General features: G+C 45.3%; 1 protein-coding gene across 2 annotated transcripts; it reads left to right on the top strand.

Annotated features, from left to right (window-relative positions):
• Positions 1-310: 310 nt before the first annotated feature.
• Positions 311-20,195, top strand: atp1a3b (ATPase Na+/K+ transporting subunit alpha 3b). 2 transcript variants are annotated; one of them, XM_041941898.1, is made up of 23 exons: positions 311-486; positions 638-730; positions 11,037-11,114; positions 11,662-11,721; positions 11,963-12,166; positions 12,362-12,475; positions 12,927-13,061; positions 13,178-13,295; positions 13,592-13,860; positions 14,137-14,335; positions 14,451-14,695; positions 14,799-14,991; positions 15,463-15,638; positions 15,760-15,896; positions 16,000-16,150; positions 16,695-16,863; positions 17,183-17,337; positions 17,433-17,556; positions 17,707-17,852; positions 17,938-18,068; positions 18,271-18,372; positions 18,492-18,583; positions 19,160-20,195. In XM_041941898.1, the coding sequence occupies exons 2-23, from the start codon at positions 725-727 to the stop codon at positions 19,186-19,188; spliced, it is 3,033 nt and encodes a 1,010-aa protein (XP_041797832.1). In that variant the 5' UTR covers positions 311-486; positions 638-724; the 3' UTR covers positions 19,189-20,195. The 2 variants fall into 2 exon arrangements, with proteins under 2 accessions (XP_041797832.1, XP_041797831.1); XM_041941897.1 differs by having other exon boundaries at positions 10,998-11,114.
• The last annotated feature ends 1,430 nt before the right edge of the window (positions 20,196-21,625 follow it).

The following is a 21,625-nucleotide window of genomic DNA, read 5'->3' as shown; positions in this document are numbered from 1 at the left end:
CATTTCTACCAAATTTCAGCCTAGAGACTCGCGACGCTGCTGGCTGCAAGCCTCGGAATTCTGCAGTAAAGCAGGAGGGGCAGAATCGGCCTTCCATTGGCCCGCTTGAAGACAGAGATGAAACCAATTGGTCAGCGATGCCATCAGCGATGAGACGCTCCGAATTATGATTGGTCGGCTGAGCGAGCGGTGGGCGGGTGCAATTGGCCTCTCGGTTCACTCATTCGCTCGAGGCGGCGCTTCTTCCACTGGCGGAGTGGTGCGGCTGCAGGAGCGGAGTACTGCGGCAGCCGGCAGAGCCGCGGAGGGACATCAAGTGCTGAAAAGGTAGCAGTGCGGCTCGTTTGTATCGCCGGTCTTTCACCGCAAGTATCAGAGAGCAAAGGAAGGAAGCGCATCCCCGCGTGATGCTCCGCTTGAGACCGCAACATTTCATTTGAAAGACGTCTCACGGGGGGGAAAGATTGTAGCCTAATCTTTTTGAAGGTTTGAGAGACAGTTTCTTTAAGCCCAAGAAAACGCTTTTGTCAGACCAATTGATAATATCCCTGACGTCTTTTTTCCTGCTCATTTTTCATTTAGGCAATCCTGAAAGAAAGAAAAAAAAAACTGAGCATATTCTCTTTCATTTTTCAAGGCAAGGCATTTTGATATAATTCAACGCGAGGGGCTGACACCTCTCAAGCCGTGCATCACCTGAGAGGAGAAGAGTGACTGCGCCAACATGGGGGTAAGACTGACGATTCCAACTTTTTAACTGCGTTGTAGCCCACCTGAAGTGGCCTGGGAAGTGAGCGGTAGCCTGGTTTCGTCCCTCCGACGAGAAAAGCCTCAAACTGAGCCATGATGTCATTTTTTCCTGTATGGAAATCTCGTCTGTCTGAGTGACATTGACTCTAATGCGGAACCGTGTTTTACCCCGGTCTCCTAGACTGCGACAAATTGATGTAGCCAGTAGCTCCTGTCTAGAGCAGCTACAGCAAACAGCGGCATTCAGAGGCTCACTTCCTTTTGACTTAAATAGAATATTAGTGACTCACGTCCTTTGCTCTGATTCTCTCAGTCCATTTAAATAGGTCCCGAGATTGAATGTGAATGAAAACTGATGCATTTAGAGTCTCATATGTAGAGCAGGTCTATGTGGTTTTGAGGCTGTCAGTGTGTCATATGTACTCAGATCTCTGATAGGCCTTACTTTGACTATAACCTTGCCAACCATGGTAGGCCTAATCGGTTTATTCTTACCGAGAGCTCTGGTGTGGGAGGGGGGAGGGGGTGCACGTGTTAGAATCTATTCTTTTCACTCATCATTAACCTGTGGAAAAAAAATGTGTTTTCTTACACTTGAGGGGACCCAAGTGCGTAATTATGCTCTATGACTTTCTCAGTGATGAATGAACACCGTGTACTGTGACCTCCTTCATGCACTCGTTGCCCCCCCTCCCCTCTCATCCTCCATCCCCCCCACCCCCCATACCTTCTCCTGCTTCCAACCCCGCTGGCACTGCCCTCTCTCCGGTCTGGTGACACACAGGAGAAGCATCTGGCGGTGAACCGGGGGGGATGCTGAGCCCTCCGCGTCCTTACAGTGGACGCCAGCACAGCGGAGGAGTCTGATCCTCGGCACCCTCGATGACCCATGCGTCATAATGCGGTTACCGGGAATAAGCGCCTCACCAGCTTATTTCCCCTTTAATTTGTGACATAACAGTGGCTCGATAATCGCCAACAAGCTTTAATAAAAGCACGATGATGTGCTTGTTAGAGTTAAATTTGCCAATATGACTTCAGAGAGACTTGTCGATATAAACTCATTAGCCATGCAAATCAGTCCGAGAGGCTGGTGGAAAAACACAGCGCCAGAAAATGCCACGGTGCGGATGCGGCTGCTGGTGTGAGCTATTGCGCAATTTCTCCTCGCCATCCTGCGGAGGGAGTTGTAATTTTTAATGTCCGACCGCGGCCTGTCTGCTGAATTATGCGGTGGACACTGCAGAGAAGGGAGCATGCGGTGCCGAGAGATATCCGCTGCTGTAGAGGCAGTGAAAGCCGATGTCAGATGGACGCTGGAGATGTCATTTTGGATGTGAAAGCCAAGCCGGCAGCATTACTGGGCACTGCGTCAAAACGGATGGGAGTGCAAGGAGTGCTTACGCATGTACTGTTGCTGTGTGGAAGTTTGGGAAGGCGCTGTTAGGGGAAGTGGTGTGTCATCTCGGGAGATGCCAGTGCTCTGCGGAGATTGGCTTTATAAAACAGAATGTGCGCGTCCATGGCGATCTGTGAAGGGTGTTTCCTTGAGTTTCATCCGGTGCGCGCTGAGGTCACCCTGAAAGGGAAAAGGGATGGATAGATGGATGGAGGGATGCATTAATGATTGTAGCTCCCCAGTATTCCGATATCACGCCATCGACTACATTTCCATCTCTGTGTCTCTCTCTTTCTGTCTGACTTCGGAGAATTTCGCACTGGCGCACTGTGCGATGGCACTGCCAGCTGTCCTTTCCCAAGGCCGCAGGGGGCAACGCTTGCGACGTTCCTGATGCGTCAAACCGGGGGCGGGGCCTCTGGTGTGGAAATTCCCTGTAAAGAGCTGTGATAGGCTGGCACGCGGAGCCACGCAGAAAGCTCTGGATTAAGAGACAGCAGTGATGCTACAGAGCAAAGCTTGAGCATGTGTCAGGAATAGGAGAGACAACTGGCACATTTTGTGCAGAACAGAGATAGCTACTCTAAATTTGGCAGAGCATCTCTAAAGAAATGTCTTGCAGGTCTTTTCACTCACTCATCCTCTCATCCGGCTCATTGTTCGGCTCTCTGCATTGACGCAGCAGCACGTAACAGTGGCTGATGCTGAGGAGGCAAGGAGGAACGTAAAGCCACATTGTAAATGATGGGCCGCACACATGGATCGACTGCTGGTTTTCACCTTCAGACACGTGACACTGATGGGAGGAGGGTGCCACTGCCGAGAGAGGAAGAGGGACAGAGAGAGAGAGAGGGAGGGAGAAAGGAAGGGCACATAAGTAGTGACTGGTCTGCAGGTGTAGACAGAGAAAGAGAGAGGGATTTAAAGTGATGGATGAGGTGCATGGAGGGGGAGGGTTGCCTGACTGTATATCCTGTTACAGGATAATGACCCGAGGCTCACATTACAATGGATCCTGTTTCCTCTTGCTGCGCCTTGTGGGATTGGTTATCAGGGGGAGAGGAGACAGATGGGATAGGGAGAGGAGGGATGTGGTTGGGCGGATGATCTTCACAGGAGATTGAATGAAGGGTGAGAGAGGTGTGGTGTGCGTGGGCTGGTTCTCCAGGAGAGATGGGGGATTGAAGAGAGATGAAGGTGTAGTAGCAACACCAAGGCTTTGTCAGAAGGTCATAGAGGCCAGTAACGACGGGTGTGGTTGAGCCGCTCTGAACGCACTCTGACTGAACAGAAGCTCCTGTTAGTGTCGCTATAAGAAGTTTACCCTATAAGACTTTGATTAGACTTACCAACTATCTATATCGTGATACAAAGCTTTCTGGAACATCGTGTGCTTTTACACTGGCTCTGGTGGGGCGTGTGCAGTGGTAGAGAAGAAGTTAGAGGAAGGTAGTTTAGGAGTTGGATGTGGCCTCTGCAGAGGCCCGGCCCTCAGTTTGGTGCAGAGTGCTGCACATCCCTCCCCACTGCACCTGCTGCCTGATGCTGATAGGCTGCACTGTGCCACAACTGATCTGTCCCACAGATTGCAGGAACCAATAGAAAGGCACGTCCATGCAGGGTTTGATCAAAGTATTGGTCTCTTTGACTGCACAGCCAGCTGGGATCTTTTGGCCCTGTGGCCTAGGGGTCAATTAAGGTCAATATGGTGACCCTTTGAAATGCTCTTCCATTGTCCCCTTTAGGACTCTTGAGGGTGTCTGATCAATAGATTTCCGCTGTAATGAGGACAGTGTCCTCAGTGAAAATGCTGCCGAAGGACAGACTCCACATTTCTCCAGCCAGAGTTAGTCCCCTTGCTAGTGTGAGGCTAACAGGACAAAGCCTGAGCTGTGAGCTCAGTAGCAGCTTGTGTAATGCTAATAAAATGTAAAGGTCAGCGTTCTCCTTCATACGTTACTTGAAGACAAGATTACAGGAGACGCAGTGATTGATATGCTGCATTGACATGTTTTTGTCTCCCATAATGAGAGCGATTCAGAGGGGTCAGGTTGCCTGACTACAACGACATGACTAATTCACGCTGTTGCCCTGGAGATGTGTGTATGTTTGTGAAGTGTGTGTGTGGCTGTAAATGTGTGCGTATGTGCGTCCCAGTGCGAATACACCAAAGCACAAAGTGTAACACAGGGCAGCCAAAATGGAGAAAGAAAACAGAGCATTTTGCTGCTGCATCTTCCTGAATTTCGTTTGTTCTGCAGTTGCAGTTACAGCATTCTTCAAGTAGTTTTAAGATTTACACTAATTATATATTCCTAAACAGCGAATGATTTTCCATTTATTCAAACATACTGAACAGAACAGACCCTGGTTTGGAGTCACAAAGCAACACACATGCTTGAAAATCTGACCTAAATGCTTTAGTCATTCGTTTAGTTATGCAGCCAGCAGCTGTGTGTGTGGATGCTCGTGCATGCACATCTGCACATCTCTGTGTGACCAGCTGTCTGCCAAGGAGTCCTAAGGTGCCCTCTCTCACACCACGGCGAGATGCCATGTTCTCTACAAGCGCCAACCAACTAAGATTTACAATGTTAATCTAGACCAGGCCACACACACACACACACACACACACACCAAGACACAAGTGCAGTGCAACTATGTCCCTCTGCACTCACACTCACTAAAGCTACACTGTTCCACTATTGTCTCTGTGGGATGAACAGATGAAGATGATGGGACGGACAGATGGACAGGAGGGAAAAGAGAGGAGGGGGCCAGGAGGGGTTACAATTTAAATTGGGATTTTCAGTCTGGGTTGTGTTTCTTGTTTTTGTTTATTTTTAGTGTTTACCAGAGATTATTTGAGAGCTAAAGAGAGATAATCTCTCTCTGTCTCTTTGTGTTTATGTGGTTTAAAGATAAGAGTTTTCCATTTGTGCCCCTAAGCGGTCACAATCTTTTTATTGTACATTGATCTCTGTAGGTGTACTGCTTAGATCAATGTCCGTGATCCTATTCCGTCGGATCAATCCATTATGTCTACTTGTAGACTTGTAGTGTTTAATTCTAACAGTAGGAAGAGAATGTTGTAGTCGCTGTCTGTTTTTTCCAGAAAGTTTTATGCCATCTTTTCCCTTTTCTCCTTCATGACTGATATCCGGAGTCTCCTCCATTTGATGTCTGTACACTCTGTTAAATAGAAAGATAAGAAGCCTTCGAATCAATCTCAAGGCTGACACAGATAAGTAAAACTAATATCTTAACAGTCTCTTTTACAAGGCATTCAAAAAGTAACTGTCTAATCCATGCGCTTACTCAGTACTGTCAGGAGCCACGGATTATTTGGCACCAGGGCCGAATGATGAATGTGCAGACTGCATGTATGAATTTGATTTTGCTGTGAGGGAATGGCAGAGAAAGAAGAGCGGAGAGAGAGACAAGAAGAGTGGAAGAAACACAGTGTAGTAATCAGACTTGCTAATCCCAACAGCTATCTCTCCTAGGTGCTCGGCCTGAGCCCCCCCACTTAGGCCCAGAGCCCTGCCGTCCTGCTGCAAGAAACAGCAGATGGTCCAGTGACCTTGCAAGGTCACACATGCACACACACATATGAGCATGCATGCAACGACACAAATACACACACCACACGCATAGTAGCATGTCTACGGATACAGAAGCTGAATTACATGTGAGCACACATTTTAACATGCAGTTTAGATTAAAATCAAGTGTATTTATACCATTTTACACTAGAAATAAAGGTGCCTTAAATGTTGTTTTGAGGGGTTGTCTTCCCTTTACTTATTAATTCACGTAGAACAAGTGATATGACCCTGTGTAAGACAAGCAGGCTGTCTTTTTCATAGTGTGAAAAACCATAATGCGGCTGTCACATGGTCAGTGCAGAGGAGCTGATGTGATTCATGCATGTGGACAAAGAGGAAGTGTAGACTCACATGCAGGTGATGACAATTACAGTTGTGGTTGGTGACAGATAAAATAGGAACAAAACATGGAGCACGGTGGTGTTTCGTCCACCTGCAAACCACTTCCTCTTATGTGTTCCGCATTAAGAGGAACAAAACCCGCCCAGCAACAACTGCAGGAGTCCCTGTGCGAGCGGGGACGGGGAAAAAAAAAGGAGCTACCTCCTGGTGCCAGCAAACCCACCATCAGTGGGCATGCCTCGACCCGTCGCCCTTAACGTGCTTGACACCATTGTTCTCTGAGGTGCCACTCCTAACTTGAACACGTTAGGTAGTAGGTACATGATGTGCACAATATATCAGAGTAGTATCACTTGATTTCACTGTGCCAAAGGCCACGTATGCCAAAATACATTACAAGTTTGCAGTTTTATGGCACGTAAGAAGTCCAGGTTTGCCTTGCCCTGTGCTCATTCAAATTAGGAAACACACTGTTAACTGCCACTCTACATTTCACGAAGAAATGTTTCTGGCAGAAATGTAGACTGGCAGCTCTTTCCTTCTCGGGCCTCTGACTGCACGTTTTAAGTTGTGTGTTATCGTTGTGTCTTATCATATTATTTCACAATCACTAGCTCTCTCTCTCTCTCTCTCTCTCTCTCTCTCTCATTCACTCCCTCGCTCTCTCTGCCGCAATGCGTGTAGACGCTGCTCATACGGACTGTAGCCAACACAATGACTCACCTCTGCTCATACAGGCACACACAGACACAAGCAGGCACAAGCACACACCAATTCCTTGAATCAATCGTGTGCCTGTGTTACACAGCAGTGAATACAGTGTCCAGTAACAGATGCATCAATTATTACTCGTCCCGGATCACATCAGGGGATCCTCGGAGCACCAGGCCACCGCTGAGCTTCGTCACCATGCCGATGGCCGTGCCGGTCACCATGGTTACCTGCGCTCCCAAACACACACACACACAACTCATCAGAGTCGTTCTCGGGGACAAAATGCCAGGTTTAGTTTGGTTAGCCGCAGAAGGCTTGCAGAATAGTTCAAGATCAAATCAAGCGCACAAGCAGGTGAAGCATCAGCTGTACTCATTTATTGACATTTTAAGTAGAGTTTTATAAGCCAATATGTAACTGCATGTGTGATTGCACCATGTAATCCATAGAGGAGCATCCAATGTTTCCATTTCCTGATGATGTCAGAGATGTGCCCGTCCGTCAGTCTGTTCGTCTTTGCGCTTGTGGGAGAGCGAGCGTCTGTAATTCCAGCCACGAGTCTCTGTTTCCTTCCTCAGAACAGAGGGGGCTCATTATATTACCCAGAGCTGTGTGAGACAGCTGGACGCCCACACAGACACGCAGGCACATCTTGATGTTTTCTGCAAATGAAAGGATTCTCGCATTGTATATGTATACAGTAAAACTTCATCTTTCTCTGCTGAATAATTAAGCAAATAGATCACACAGTCAGATATAGAGACAGATTTAAAAAGAAGATGAGTATCAACTTACTACAACAACAACAGATTTAAGAGATTAGTTTAAAGGCTTTAACTTGTTGCATGTTTTTGCAGAAATGTTAGCAATGGAGACGCATCTTATCAGGTAGCAGGGTGTGTGGAAGAGGAAGTGCACTCAGACAGGTATGCACCTAACATACTGATCATACTGTAAACACGGCGCAAAGATAAATCAGGAACCTGTCTTTTCTCTTTGAGTCATAGTGATAGCTGTCATTCGTGTCTGCAAACATACATACGTAGGACACACACAGTGAGAATGTAGTCTATTAGCCTACGAGAACACAAACCCAAAGTGATACGCACACGCCATAAATGAGGTTGTGCAATCTATTAGAGTGGGGTCACTGCGGGTCAAACACTGACACACAGCCAGCAGACAAAGACTGCCGGTCAATATCTAATTAGAAGCATGAGAGAGGGGTGACAACAGCTCCTCTCTCTCTCTCTCTCTCTCACTCACTCATTTCTCCACCTGCCTCTCTCGCTCTTTATCTGTCCCTGCTTCTCACCTCCCACTGATGTCTCCCTTTCCATGTGCCCGGTCCTGTCTGTCATCCACCCCCTTAACATCCATCTCTCCGTGCCTCCACTTTTCACCACGTATCGCTTCGTTTGGCACTCGTCTCCACCTCCCTACCAACCACTTCTGTTGTCTGGGCACGCGTGCATGTGTTTGTGTTTGTGACAGGGAGAGAAGCACCCGTGTGTATCTATATTTATATTATCAATTTCCGTGTGCATATGCTCAGAAGGGCAGCGTTCCTCATTGTCTATGGAGAAACCAGCCACAACAACAATAATAAACCTACAGATGCGTACTCACACACCTGCCAGTCTGTCGTCTCTGAGATTATGTTGCCTATTTACACCTAATTAGAAAGTAATTCTCTTACTTTCCATCTTATTCAACACCTTTGATCTCGAAATAGAGATACAGAGCCATCATTCATTCGGTGTATATCAAATGAATGACATATAATGAATACATGTATATGCCAGCACACCCCCACACACACTCTTTCTCAATCACAGACACACACACACACACACACACACACATCCTGCGTCTGTCTCAGAGGGGATGAGTGGCAGTACTTTTCCACTGCATCAGTCTCTGCTTTATGCAGCCTCTGCCTCACCAGGCCTGCCTGGTCTTGCTGCGGTAAGAGATTTGCTCACCTGCCCTTTTGTCGCAGAACTCTTTGAATGTATGTGTGCGTGTGTGTGTGTCTCTGTGTCTGTGTGTGTATTTGCAGTCAGGTCAAACACCTGCCTCCCCCTGACATGCTACTCTTTGCCTGACATGGTTTCATTGTTTGCTTTGAATTCAGACGCTGTCGTTGAGCAGCCCGAGCTCCACAATTAATGAAGTCAGTAAGACTTGTCGACCACATGTTGTGTCACGTTGTTCCATGTTGTTTTTGGTTTTTTATTACGACAAACCAGAACTACAGGTCCTTGTAAGCACATAGTCAATATGTAGAGGCATGATTTCACAAGAGTTTCACACAACAGAAGTACAGTTAGAGCTCAAGTGGGAAATGCAGGGGCAAGTTGGTCTTTGGTAGTCTCATTTCTCACACTGCAGGTGTGTGTGTGTGTGTGTGTGTGTGTGTTTTGGTGTGGGCTGGGTGTGTTAGTTTGTTCAACAGAGTTGCGTGGCGGACTTGTGGAGGATCTCCATTCATACTTCCACAGTAGTGCTTTTGTAAATATGTAGATTTGGCCAGTGAATTTTAACCAGGTTATTTAAGTAAATATACCTTTAAGCATTTTGTCAACGGACGGATCAGTTTGCTTTTTCATATCTTTATTAATAATATCGGATGCAAACAAAGTAGTTTAGCAGCAGTTATATGTACAGTTTGCACTCCTGCACATGTTACTACCTGATTGTGCCACTAGAGGGCGCTCCTTCGTCCTAGGAAATTACAACACACAGTTGGTTTTTGGCTTCCTGTGAAGAAAAACGCAACGAGGAATGAATTCTTAACCTTTAACCTCATCCTCTGATGTTGTGACACACATACCTTAATCTCAAATTAGGAGGATGGTTGCCATTGATTATCATTTGATAGGAATTGATGTTTCTGTCTGATTCAGGGTACATGACATGGCTTCCATATCAGCTGGACTCTGTTACTCTGTCATGCTTGCAAACCCCTGCTTCGAGCCATCAGCATATAACTGACTATATTGATCAGCCACCAAGGACAGTCCCCTGGACTAGGTTGTGTCAGTGAAGGGCCTGTCCACAGGGACTCACTCGTACCTCCTGGGAGGGATTCTTGCATCTCCATGTCACCTCTGACCTTTGATGAGGGACATTTGTATTGATGTGTCCGCGCAGTCAGGCTGCTCTCCATCCGGACGACAAGCTAGAGTTACAGTGATAGACCTAGAAGGACTAGAATGTGCCGTGCCAGAGAAAATCTGGGTTATTAATAGTCCACTCGCGTCTAGTTTAACAACATAAGCCATTTTCTGAGGGGACCATTATAGTAAGGAGGGGGCCTGGAACAACAGGCAGTGCAGCAGAACAGGCAGATGAGGACAAGGACATTTGATGTGCCTGTTTGTGCATCTGTGCATGTACTTGGGACTTATTTTTTTAGTAATCTTGACATCAAAGTGTCTCTGATGTATTTGTTCTAATAGTGTAGAACAGACTAGAGTCTATTAGGAAGGCCTTTGATTGGTTTAAACCGGTTGTCTGCTCTCTCTTTCATGTTCTTAATGTTTGCTGCTAGACCTCAAAAGACCAGAAGGCGATTAGTTCAAAACCTGCAGGTTAAACCATTTGCACTTGATTATGTTGTGACGTGTCCATCAGGCTGTCGTGGACATCAGAATAAGAATAATTTGATCAATGGGGATCAAATGGAGATGACACAGCAGACAGCAGGCGCATGCTTTAATGTGTGGTGACTCTTAATGCAGATGTTTTTGTTCAGAGAAAAACAGAGCTACTAGGGTAATGCATTTACTTTTCAAGTCTCCAATAATTCCTATGATACTAGGTTTTTATGTTTTATCTTTATCTAATCTCCTCCTCATAAACAGAGAATACAGGCTACTTCACAAGGCCACTTCACAAGGATACATTATTTACTGTATAGGGAAAGAGAGAAACCTGAAGGGTCAATAAAGCCCACTGGCTTTTTTTCGTGTTGTAGTCAGTGACTGGCAAATACTCTTGTGTGCCAGGCCAGACAGCTCTCTGAATAACTAAAGCATTTAATGCATCTTCAGAGACAAAGTATAGTTTTTAGCTAATATAATGTGCAAGTCCAGAGAAGAGTCAAGATTAGACGCAAAGGCTACTATCTCCTTAATCTAGTCCAAAGGCATGTGTAAAACATGTGTGTGTGTCTATAGTATGGGCGGTCAGACAGTTACCGCGTTGCCACCACACAGGACAAAGATGACCGATCCCCCAAGAAGAAGAAGGGGGGAACCAAGGACATGGATGACCTGAAGAAGGAAGTGCCCATTGTGAGTAAAGCCTCCTCTTATCTCTGAATACTTGTGGACCTGAATGTTGTTTGGAGTATGTCCAAGTCCTGCTCACTTTTTATCCTGTCAGTCAAAAGGTGATTCATTTGACACAAACAATTCCCTCACTATTTCATAAGATTTTTTTCATCCCATCCATGCAATTTCGAATTTGTCAGTAAATTATTTTCGACTTATGAAGAACATCCTCCTATAGCTAAATGAAAGTGAACTGACTGTTGGAGAGAAGGGAAATCTTTCTCATGCAGGCCAAAAAAAAAAAAAAAAAAGTTTGCTGGTAAGAGGGGTGACGTGTTATCAGGAGGTCCTCACTTTGATCCCACATCCCAGCGCAAGAAACAGACACCTGGGTCGCCATATCTGGCTGCCCTGATACTCTTATCTCTCAGGTGAACTGCATGCGTGGAGTAAATTGAATTTTGATTTGGACTACTTTCTACACAATTTCCTTGCATGCAAAAAAATGCAACTAGTAAACATATGAAACTACAGAAAGAGTAATTAACTCTTTACCTTTTTTTCCCAGACGGAACACAAGATGTCCGTAGAGGAAGTATGCAGGAAATACCAGACTGACATTGTCCAGGTGAGTTGATATTCATTTCTCTCAGTATGAACTGCAATAATTTGAAGCTGTTCTCCCTGTTGACCACTAGATGGCATAAGGGTTCTACAATTACAATCCAACCCAACAGTCTCCTGGACTCCAAAGTCGTACTAAAGAAGATGTGAATGTTAACAAATGTGTGTTGTTGTTGGCTTTGAGTCAGCGCAGACTCGCCTCTCTCTGCTCACTCCACATCTCATTTCCTCTGTGCTCCCTCCAGGGCCTGACCAATGCCAAGGCAGCAGAGTTTCTGATCAGGGACGGTCCCAATGCCCTCACCCCACCTCCCACCACCCCGGAGTGGGTCAAGTTCTGTCGCCAGCTGTTTGGTGGATTCTCCATCCTGCTTTGGATCGGCGCCATCCTCTGCTTCCTGGCCTACGCCATCCAGGCAGCCACTGAGGACGATCCTGCAGGAGACAATGTGAGCAACACACACACACACAGACACATCACACACACACACGCAGATCTGGCCCGTCTACACCTCATTAACACATCTTCTGACTTTGAAATACAGACATAAACAACACCTCAGTCCCACACATACTGTACCCAGTGCCTTCCCACAGCCCACACTCACATATGCCTGACGTTGTCTCTCTGCCTCTGTCTCCAGTTGTACCTCGGTATTGTGCTCACAGCTGTCGTCATCATTACTGGTTGCTTCTCATACTTTCAAGAGGCCAAGAGCTCCAAAATCATGGAGTCTTTCAAGAACATGGTGCCTCAGGTAAATATGCGTTTGCTCAACAGAAACTTATGTGTGAAAGCTTTTTTTGAGTCCCTGTGGAAGAGTGACTGACTGTATAGCCTCGAATGTGAATATATTTAGGATTAATGTGACTTCATGTTCATGGACACTGGGATGTAGAAACAATGTTCATGTAAGTCTTTACAAATTACCTTATTTGCTTGGCTCTGAGATAGAGGATAAAATATTTTATGTGCCAAAGAACGTGGCACAGCTGGTGGTCGCGCTCTCCATCTACAGAGAGTTATGAATACTGTGTGTTTTCATTTCAAATGCATTGAATGTGATGTATTCTTTGCTAATGTTCTGGTTTGTCAGACAGTTCTTTTCACATGAAGGGATGGCTTTCTGCCATATTTTGAGAGTGTGTTTCTATTATTAGCGTCCCATGCTTGTTTGTTTTCTAACCTTCACTGATATCGCCCTGCAGCAAGCGTTGGTGATCCGCGAGGGTGAGAAGGTACAGATCAACGCTGAAGAAGTGGTGGCCGGAGATCTGATTGAAGTGAAGGGAGGAGACAGGATCCCTGCTGACATCAGGGTGGTTTCTGCTCATGGCTGCAAGGTACACACACACGCGCGCACACACACACACACACACACACATATGAGCACACACATTCAAAGTCTTGCTTCTTGTTGTATGCAAATACACACTTTTCTTTTCCTGTGTCCCATCAGGTTGATAACTCCTCACTAACAGGCGAGTCAGAACCCCAGAGCAGGTCACCTGACTGTACCCATGACAACCCCTTGGAGACCCGAAACGTTGCTTTCTTCTCCACCAACTGTGTGGAAGGTATGGTCACCATGGCAATAGAATTACATGCTATTATTAACTTGTGTGCCTGTGGTTGGTCTAAGACTAAAATGTAACACAGCATTGGGATTTTTTTTAACCTCTTATTGAGGTTAAACAGGTGTACGCAGTGCACAGTTCCCCCAGAAACTGAATTTGAAATTACAATTGTGATTTTAAATGAGAAATTTCGTTTATAGGACTTCTTTATAGGTTTTGTTATAGTTTATAGGACAGATACTGATGCTGCAAACGGTATTTTCAAACATTATACGTCTGTTCTTTTTCCAAACCAGGCACAGCTCGTGGCATTGTTATCTGCACTGGAGACCGCACAGTCATGGGCCGCATTGCTACTCTGACCTCTGGCCTGGAGACCGGCAAAACCCCCATCGCCAAAGAGATCGAGCACTTCATCCATATCATCACAGGTGTGGCCGTCTTCCTGGGCGTCACGTTTTTTATCCTGGCCATCATCCTGGGTTACACCTGGCTGGAGGCCGTCATCTTCCTCATCGGCATCATTGTGGCTAACGTGCCTGAAGGGCTGCTGGCCACAGTCACTGTAAGTGGAAAAATAATTAGATACTCCTGTGGCGCTTTTCACTTGCTCCTGAATTAGCATGCTTTGGTACCATGGGGTATCTCTTTTTGCATTCAGCTTGTTTTAAGCGTTGGTGCTACTTTTTTGTGCTTCTATATCGTTTTGAATGAGCAAACAAAGATTTGCTTGACTGCTTCTTATTTAATTGTACTATGAGCTCACTTTATTTAGCATCAAGAAATTCCAAAGACAGTGCTAATTAACGTTGTTCAACGTCATAAATGTGTTTGTCTGCAGGTATGTCTGACCCTGACTGCCAAACGTATGGCTAAGAAGAACTGCCTGGTGAAGAACCTGGAAGCTGTGGAAACCCTGGGCTCCACCTCCACCATCTGCTCTGACAAGACAGGCACCCTGACCCAGAACAGGATGACTGTGGCCCACATGTGGTTTGACAACCAGATCCATGAGGCCGACACCACCGAGGACCAGTCTGGTTAGTGAGGAGAGGGCAGGCACCACTGAAGAAACATACTACCCCTATAAAAGGGATAAATGATGACTAGAAATCCCAAAGGTTAATAATACCCACTCTTATGTTCCTTCTGCAGGCGCCTCTTTTGACAAGAGCTCAGTGACATGGCTGTCTCTGGCTCGTGTCGCTGGTCTGTGTAACCGTGCCCAGTTCAAAGCCGGACAAGACTCATTGCCCATCCTGAAGCGTGACGTGGCCGGCGATGCCTCAGAGTCAGCCCTGCTGAAGTGTATCGAGCTGTCCTGTGGCTCAGTCAGGGTCATGAGGGATAAGAACAAGAAGGTGGCTGAGATCCCCTTTAACTCCACCAACAAATACCAGGTAAATAACAGGTTGGATTATAGCCGTGTCCACCCATATACTATGCACAAACACCCTATTCACTGCATTAAAACTGATTTTCATGTTTGTTCTCCTCCTCTAGCTGTCCGTGCATGAGACAGAGGATCCCAATGACAACCGTTACCTGCTGGTGATGAAGGGAGCCCCTGAGAGGATCCTGGACCGTTGCTCCACCATCCTGCTGCAGGGCAAGGAGCAACCCATGGATGAGGAGATGAAGGAAGCTTTCCAGAATGCCTACATGGAGCTGGGAGGACTGGGAGAGAGAGTTCTGGGTAAGGATGGATACAACTGAAGAGGGATAAAGAACATTTCATGATGCAGAGGGAGTGACGGAGACGGGTTCAAAAGGAGAAAATAGGGATTTTATTCAGTCATTCAAGTCATTTAAAAATGTCTTTTCCACTCATTCAACAAAAACTACAACATTCCACTAATTTTCCATTCTAAAAAACATTTTTAGTCGTTAATTAATTGCCACCACTGTTCTTTGAAAACTATCCCCAAAATATCAACTGTTCATCGGCTAAGAAAAATAACAGCTTTCAGCTTTCATGCATTTTTCATATTGCCTAATGGGTTTTACAAATGTTTTCTGCAGCATAAGAGTTGGAGGAAGTTTCTCAACCCAAAGGGAGCCATGAAATAAATATGACATTTTTCATTGGACAAGATCTGGGTTGATTCTTGGACAGTCTTACACATTTTAAATCAAACACAACATCACACATTTCTTTTCCCTTCAGGTTTCTGCCACCAGCTGCTGCCAGAGGACCAGTACCCCAAGGGCTTTGCCTTTGACACCGATGATGTTAACTTCCAGACGGACAACCTTTGCTTTGTTGGCCTCATGTCCATGATCGACCCTCCCCGTGCTGCTGTGCCTGATGCTGTTGGCAAATGCCGATCTGCTGGTATCAAGGTGAGCTTCTTCAACACACCTAATATCTGATCTCTTTGTTCCTTCCGGTGTTTTATAATAACATTCAAAGTACCTTCGAGATCACACAGTGATATGCCATTTTTGTTACTCTTGTTCCAAGGTTATCATGGTCACTGGAGATCACCCAATCACAGCCAAGGCCATTGCCAAGGGAGTGGGCATCATCTCAGAGGGCAACGAGACAGTGGAGGACATTGCAGCTCGCCTCAACATACCTGTCAGCCAGGTGAACCCCAGGTAAGGAGCGTTCAGAGAAAAACACCCACCAAAACAAGAACACAGTCGGACAAGCGACAGTAAATTATAACACCCACATCAATGTTTTAACCCCTGTGTTTAGGGATGCCAAGGCCTGTGTGATCCACGGTACAGACCTGAAAGATCTATCTCAGGAACAGATGGACGACATCCTGAGGAATCACACGGAGATTGTGTTTGCCAGGACCTCCCCACAGCAGAAGCTCATCATTGTCGAGGGCTGCCAGAGACTGGTTGGTGCACGATGAGATTGTTTTAATAAAATGCCACATGGTCAATACATGTTTGGTATGATTTGAACAAGTAGGAGTCACATCTATAATCTAAGCAGTGTTGTCCTCATGTTTTATATTAGCTTGATGTGTAGAAGATATTGGAAATTGCAGTTGGTACATTCAGGGACGATTGCGTGTCAGTATACTTTTACAACAGCAGATGGCGCTAGTTATCTGTTGAATGAGGATGCTCTGAGAAATAAAACATTTATTAGTTTTTCACTGTGAGATAGGTTGTATTTGAAATTTCATAGGGCTTTAGTTTGATTTGATTGAAAATTAAATGAATGTATCACTTTTGCCATTTGAATGTGATCGTTTAAAGGGCCTATATTGTTTTATTTAATGGGTTATGCTCTCTTTGACATTTATTTTTATATGATTACAGTAAGTAGTTCTCTCTTAAAATCAAGACCCCCTGTAGATGAGGGGTAAATACATTTAATAAACAGAAATTCTTCAATGCATTTATGCTATATAACCCCCCCTTCTTCTCTCCCAGGGTGCCATTGTAGCTGTCACAGGTGATGGTGTAAATGACTCTCCTGCGCTGAAAAAGGCCGACATCGGTGTTGCCATGGGGATCTCAGGCTCAGATGTGTCCAAACAGGCTGCTGACATGATCTTGTTGGATGACAACTTCGCCTCTATTGTCACAGGGGTGGAGGAAGGTGAGAGGAACCAAAGGACAGAACTGGAAGACAGAGAACATTTAAAGAAGTTTATCATGAGAGAATCTTAAAAACCATGAAGAGGGAGAAGGATGAAAAAATACGATTTCAGATAAACTGAGGCAAAGTTTCTTTTTCTCCTGGAGATTAACCAAAAAAAAATATTCTGACACAAAATAAGAGCTTCGGGCAAAAACCTTGAGGTTGTAGAAGATGTGATCCTTGGATGTACGTGTGGTTTCAGAGGTCCAGCTCTAGTTCACAGCAAAAACAATAGGACTTAGTATGTGATGTGACCTGTCTGTTTTTTCCCCTTCAGGCCGTTTGATCTTTGATAACCTTAAGAAGTCCATTGCCTACACCCTGACCAGCAACATCCCAGAGATCACCCCCTTCCTGCTGTTCATCATCGTCAACATCCCCCTGCCACTGGGAACCATCACCATCCTCTGCATTGACCTGGGAACTGACATGGTGAGAGCTGATCAAACAGTCGCCCTCTTTTACACACACCGGCACCGCTGAATACAGCTCCTGCTGATACTGAAGGTTTCTTCCTCTCCCCTCAGGTGCCAGCTATCTCACTGGCTTACGAAGCGGCTGAGAGCGACATCATGAAGCGTCAGCCCAGGAACCCATTCAGGGACAAGCTGGTGAATGAGAGGCTTATCAGCATTGCCTATGGACAGATTGGTAGGTGATATGAAGATTGCTACCACTGATCCAGGCTTTGAATTGTCTATCCGGATTGAAGTTTGATCTTGGTTACCTTAAAGCAATTTTTGTGTTAAAATCAGCTTTATCCCCCTCTTTTGTTCACAAACTCTGTATGTTTTTCCTCAGGTATGATCCAGGCTCTGGGAGGCTTCTTCTCCTACTTTGTCATCTTGGCTGAAAATGGTTTCCTGCCCAGTCATCTAGTAGGCATCAGGCTCATGTGGGACGACCGCTCTGTCAACGATCTGGAAGACAGCTATGGGCAGCAATGGGTAAGTGTGCCGTTTTAAGTGACCTCTTAGGTGCTTACTCAGGTTTTGGTGCTTTATCTTACTGTCTGTCCTCTCCTGCCCTCAGACTTACGAGCAGAGGAAGATTGTGGAGTTCACATGCCACACGGCCTTCTTTGTCAGTATTGTAGTAGTGCAGTGGGCTGATGTCATCATCTGCAAGACCAGACGTAACTCTGTGTTCCAGCAGGGCATGAAGTGAGTCCAGCAACTGTACTCTGTTAGCAGTTTACTTACACCTGCCTATTTAGCTGCTTTTCGGCATCTTGGTACTAAATATTTCTTTTTGCTAATAATCATTACAGTAATATGATCTAGATTAGTTTGACAGATCTTAATTAATCTTAATTTCTGCATCATCTTTTCTGCTGTTCAACATCTGTTGTGTTTCTCAACCCAGGAACAAGATCTTGATCTTTGGCCTGTTTGAAGAGACAGCCCTGGCCGCCTTCCTGTCCTACTGCCCAGGCATGGATGTGGCACTCAGGATGTATCCTCTAAAGTGAGTGCCATTACCACATGTATCACAGGGGTGTCCCTGTATGATGACACATAGACATGGGGTGTTATCCGTTAGCTGGATTATTTTTAATCCTTGTGGTTCTCTTGTCTCGCCCACAGGCCTACCTGGTGGTTTTGTGCATTCCCCTATAGTTTTCTCATCTTTGTTTATGATGAGGTCCGAAAACTTCTCCTCCGCCGGAACCCTGGAGGTTAGTGTTTTTTTTATTTTGTTTACTCCTTAAACCGAAGTATCTCCAAAGCAATAGCGCTGCATGTTGTGTTTTATGGGGGTAATGTACTGGATTTTAGCTTGGTGCTGTAACAGTCTCATGTTGGTTGCCTGGCAAACTCACGGTACTGACAAGACTGGAGGAAGTCACTGCATCCATTCAAGAATTTGCCCAGCACACCACGACATGTAGATTTTACACAAACAAGATTTAACGTGTTGGTTGGTGAGATTTAGAGGTGCATGTAGGTGGATTTTGTTATCTTCAGACAAAGCTAAACGAGCTGTTTCCCCCTGATCCCAGTCTTTCTTCTAAGATAAGCTAACTGACTGCTGGCAGGAGCCTCATATTTATAATACAGACATGAGAGTGATTTTGGTTTTCTCATCTAACTCTCTGCAAGAAAACGAATTAGTGTATTTCCCAAAGTGTTAAACTCTTTCAATTTATGCTAATTCAATGGAAAATCTTCATAAAATATGTCTTGTAAATATGATTGCATTGAATTAACTGTGAACTTCTCCTTTGTTTGTCTTTCTCTCATTTGTACTCCAGGTTGGGTGGAGAAGGAGACATACTATTGATCGATGGAGCATCTTTGCTCAAACCCCCTACATCTTCCACTTATTTCTCCCCCCTGTCACTCAACCCCTGGCAAGACACACCTCCAGATGCCCCGCCCCCTTAAAGACAAAAACCGCTTTGAAGCAATTTTCATCACAACTGCCCCAAAGATTAAAAACAGCAAAAGCACCTTTACAACTTTCTACATTGACCTGCCCCCTTTCCCCCCCATCTCCTATGATACTCTTTGCATGTGTTCTCTCACTGCTGTGTACATAAACCAATATATCTACCAAACGGCAGCTGCATATTGTGTATGTAGATTTGAATGAGCTAAAGATACAAAGGGAGTGTCTATGCTCTGCAAAAAAGGGCCATCCAGCTCCTTCCCCTCCCTGTTATTCCCCTGCTCTCTGCCCCTCGTCTTTCTCGAAACCTTCGTTCCTCCCTCTCTTCCCTCCTCGCCAACCCTTTGCTTGTCCTCCAATCACACAGATATAAAGATCACACAGTGAGATCCCACCGCCGACACCACTTCGACTGCCACCTCGCGCCTCCATCTCCTGTCTGTGGAGGACCAGCGGAGTGGTCATTTCCCCGTCGTTCTCGCTGCGTCCATTTTCCTTCTCTTCCGTTCTCGACGGCCACAGTGTTGTTGTTTTTTAATATGTGGGGTACGGGGGGGTTCCAATGATTTTACTTGTCTTTTTTATTTCTAAGACGAGAGGGGGGGTATGTGAGAGCTGCTTTTCCTCATTTAGGCCTAACAAAGCACACCCCATGGCGTCCTGTCCCCCCTCTCTCCCCCTGTCTCTCACACCCCTCCCCTCCCCTCCCTCCTGCCCCGTTTGTCTCTGTTTGTGTGCACTGTGTGAACCATTGTCCTTGTTAATAACTATTACAGTACACCCCCTCTCCCCCCCAAGTTGGTAAATACAACTCAATCTTTCTGTGTGCTCTAGGAAATCTATATAATTCTATACTGAATTTAAATGAAACAATAAAAAAAAAACACATGTTGAAAAACGAGCTCAAGAGAGACATTCATGAAGAAGAACATCAACACTGGTGAGATAGGAAAAAGCAAGAGATATGTGTCTCTCTTTTTGTTTTTTTGTTTGGTTTCAGTTATTTTTGCTGGTTTTTCAGGAAGCTACTCTAAAACTGTAACAGCAGAGCAGGGTTTTGGTTGTGTTTTTACCAAAAGATACAAGACACCAACCGAAGCTTTCAGGTTCCTGTCACTGCAGGTGTGTCGGTATGATGTGGTGCAGTGTGCTGTGATGTGGTGAGTGGTGATGATGAGGCCACACGCCTGCGGTCTTTTACCGGATTGGGTCCTGCTCTGGTTCAGTCCAGGTCCTGGTATGGCCCGGTCCGACCCGGGTCTGTGTGCATGTATGTGTTGGAGACCAGTGAAGGGCCAGCGGTCTCAGGCTGGTTCTATCTCAGATGGCTGCAAGAGTTGAAATTCAAGAGAAAAAAAAAATACACAACTAGTAGAACATGTGTGTCAAATAAATGAAACCAACACCAATAAAACATCTAGAACATTTAATACAACCTAGACCCGTCTGTGTGTCTTTCTGTCTCTGTTTTTACTCATGTGAAACACTAGCTATGAGAGAATATAACATATCTAAGATAATACACATATAAGGATATTTAATTCCATATATTACAATAGATACCATGAATTAATTTACTGCAATACAATATATATCAGACTATTATTCCAACACATGTATTCAAATATGAGATTGCACTCTCTATGCACATTGACAAAATGCTTGCTTATGTGATGCTAGTGTGTTGATTTCAGTCATAAGTGGCGTACAGTACAACGCAGCAGGACTGGGAGGGGAGAAACATGGGGATGGGATGCCACCTAGTGTTGTGAATTTATATGCATTTACAAACTGCATAATGTGGAGCTGCCATAGGAGGAAGAGTTGGCAGCAGCCCAGGGTAATGCACCAAACCACTCTGTAAACGTGTCAGCCTCGTCTGACATCGACATTAATGAGCCGTCAGTCTTACAAATGGAACAAAGTCCAACTATTTCCCCAAAACTCGGCTTTCTACTATAAGAAACTGTAAGGGATACAATCAATCTTATAAGGCTACAAGGAATCAGAAATAGCACATGGATGATATTTTCAGGAAGGAATAGCAAATTTGTGATTAATAAAAGTTATTTCTAAGAGGTTACATTCCTGCAAATAAAGCAGGGCAGTATATCTTTGATCTTAAGGGAACTGACTGTAATTGTGCTACCACTCTGTGCCACAAGGGTCATCTATTTTAAATGACCCTCTTATTGCCCACGTACATCACAGATCAAATACATTATACACGGTGTACAGCCCTATAATGTCAGAGACAAGGATTGGGTGGTCTGAGAGGTCACTTTGCCACAAACTGTGTAAATTTAGGACATGTCCCTTTGAGTGAGAA

The sequence above is a fragment of the Chelmon rostratus genome, chromosome 8, assembly GCF_017976325.1.
Source record: "Chelmon rostratus isolate fCheRos1 chromosome 8, fCheRos1.pri, whole genome shotgun sequence".
NCBI classification, from domain to species: Eukaryota; Metazoa; Chordata; class Actinopteri; order Chaetodontiformes; family Chaetodontidae; genus Chelmon; species Chelmon rostratus.
Note: the sequence above shows the minus strand (reverse complement) of the source record. Positions and strands in the feature narration are given on the sequence as shown.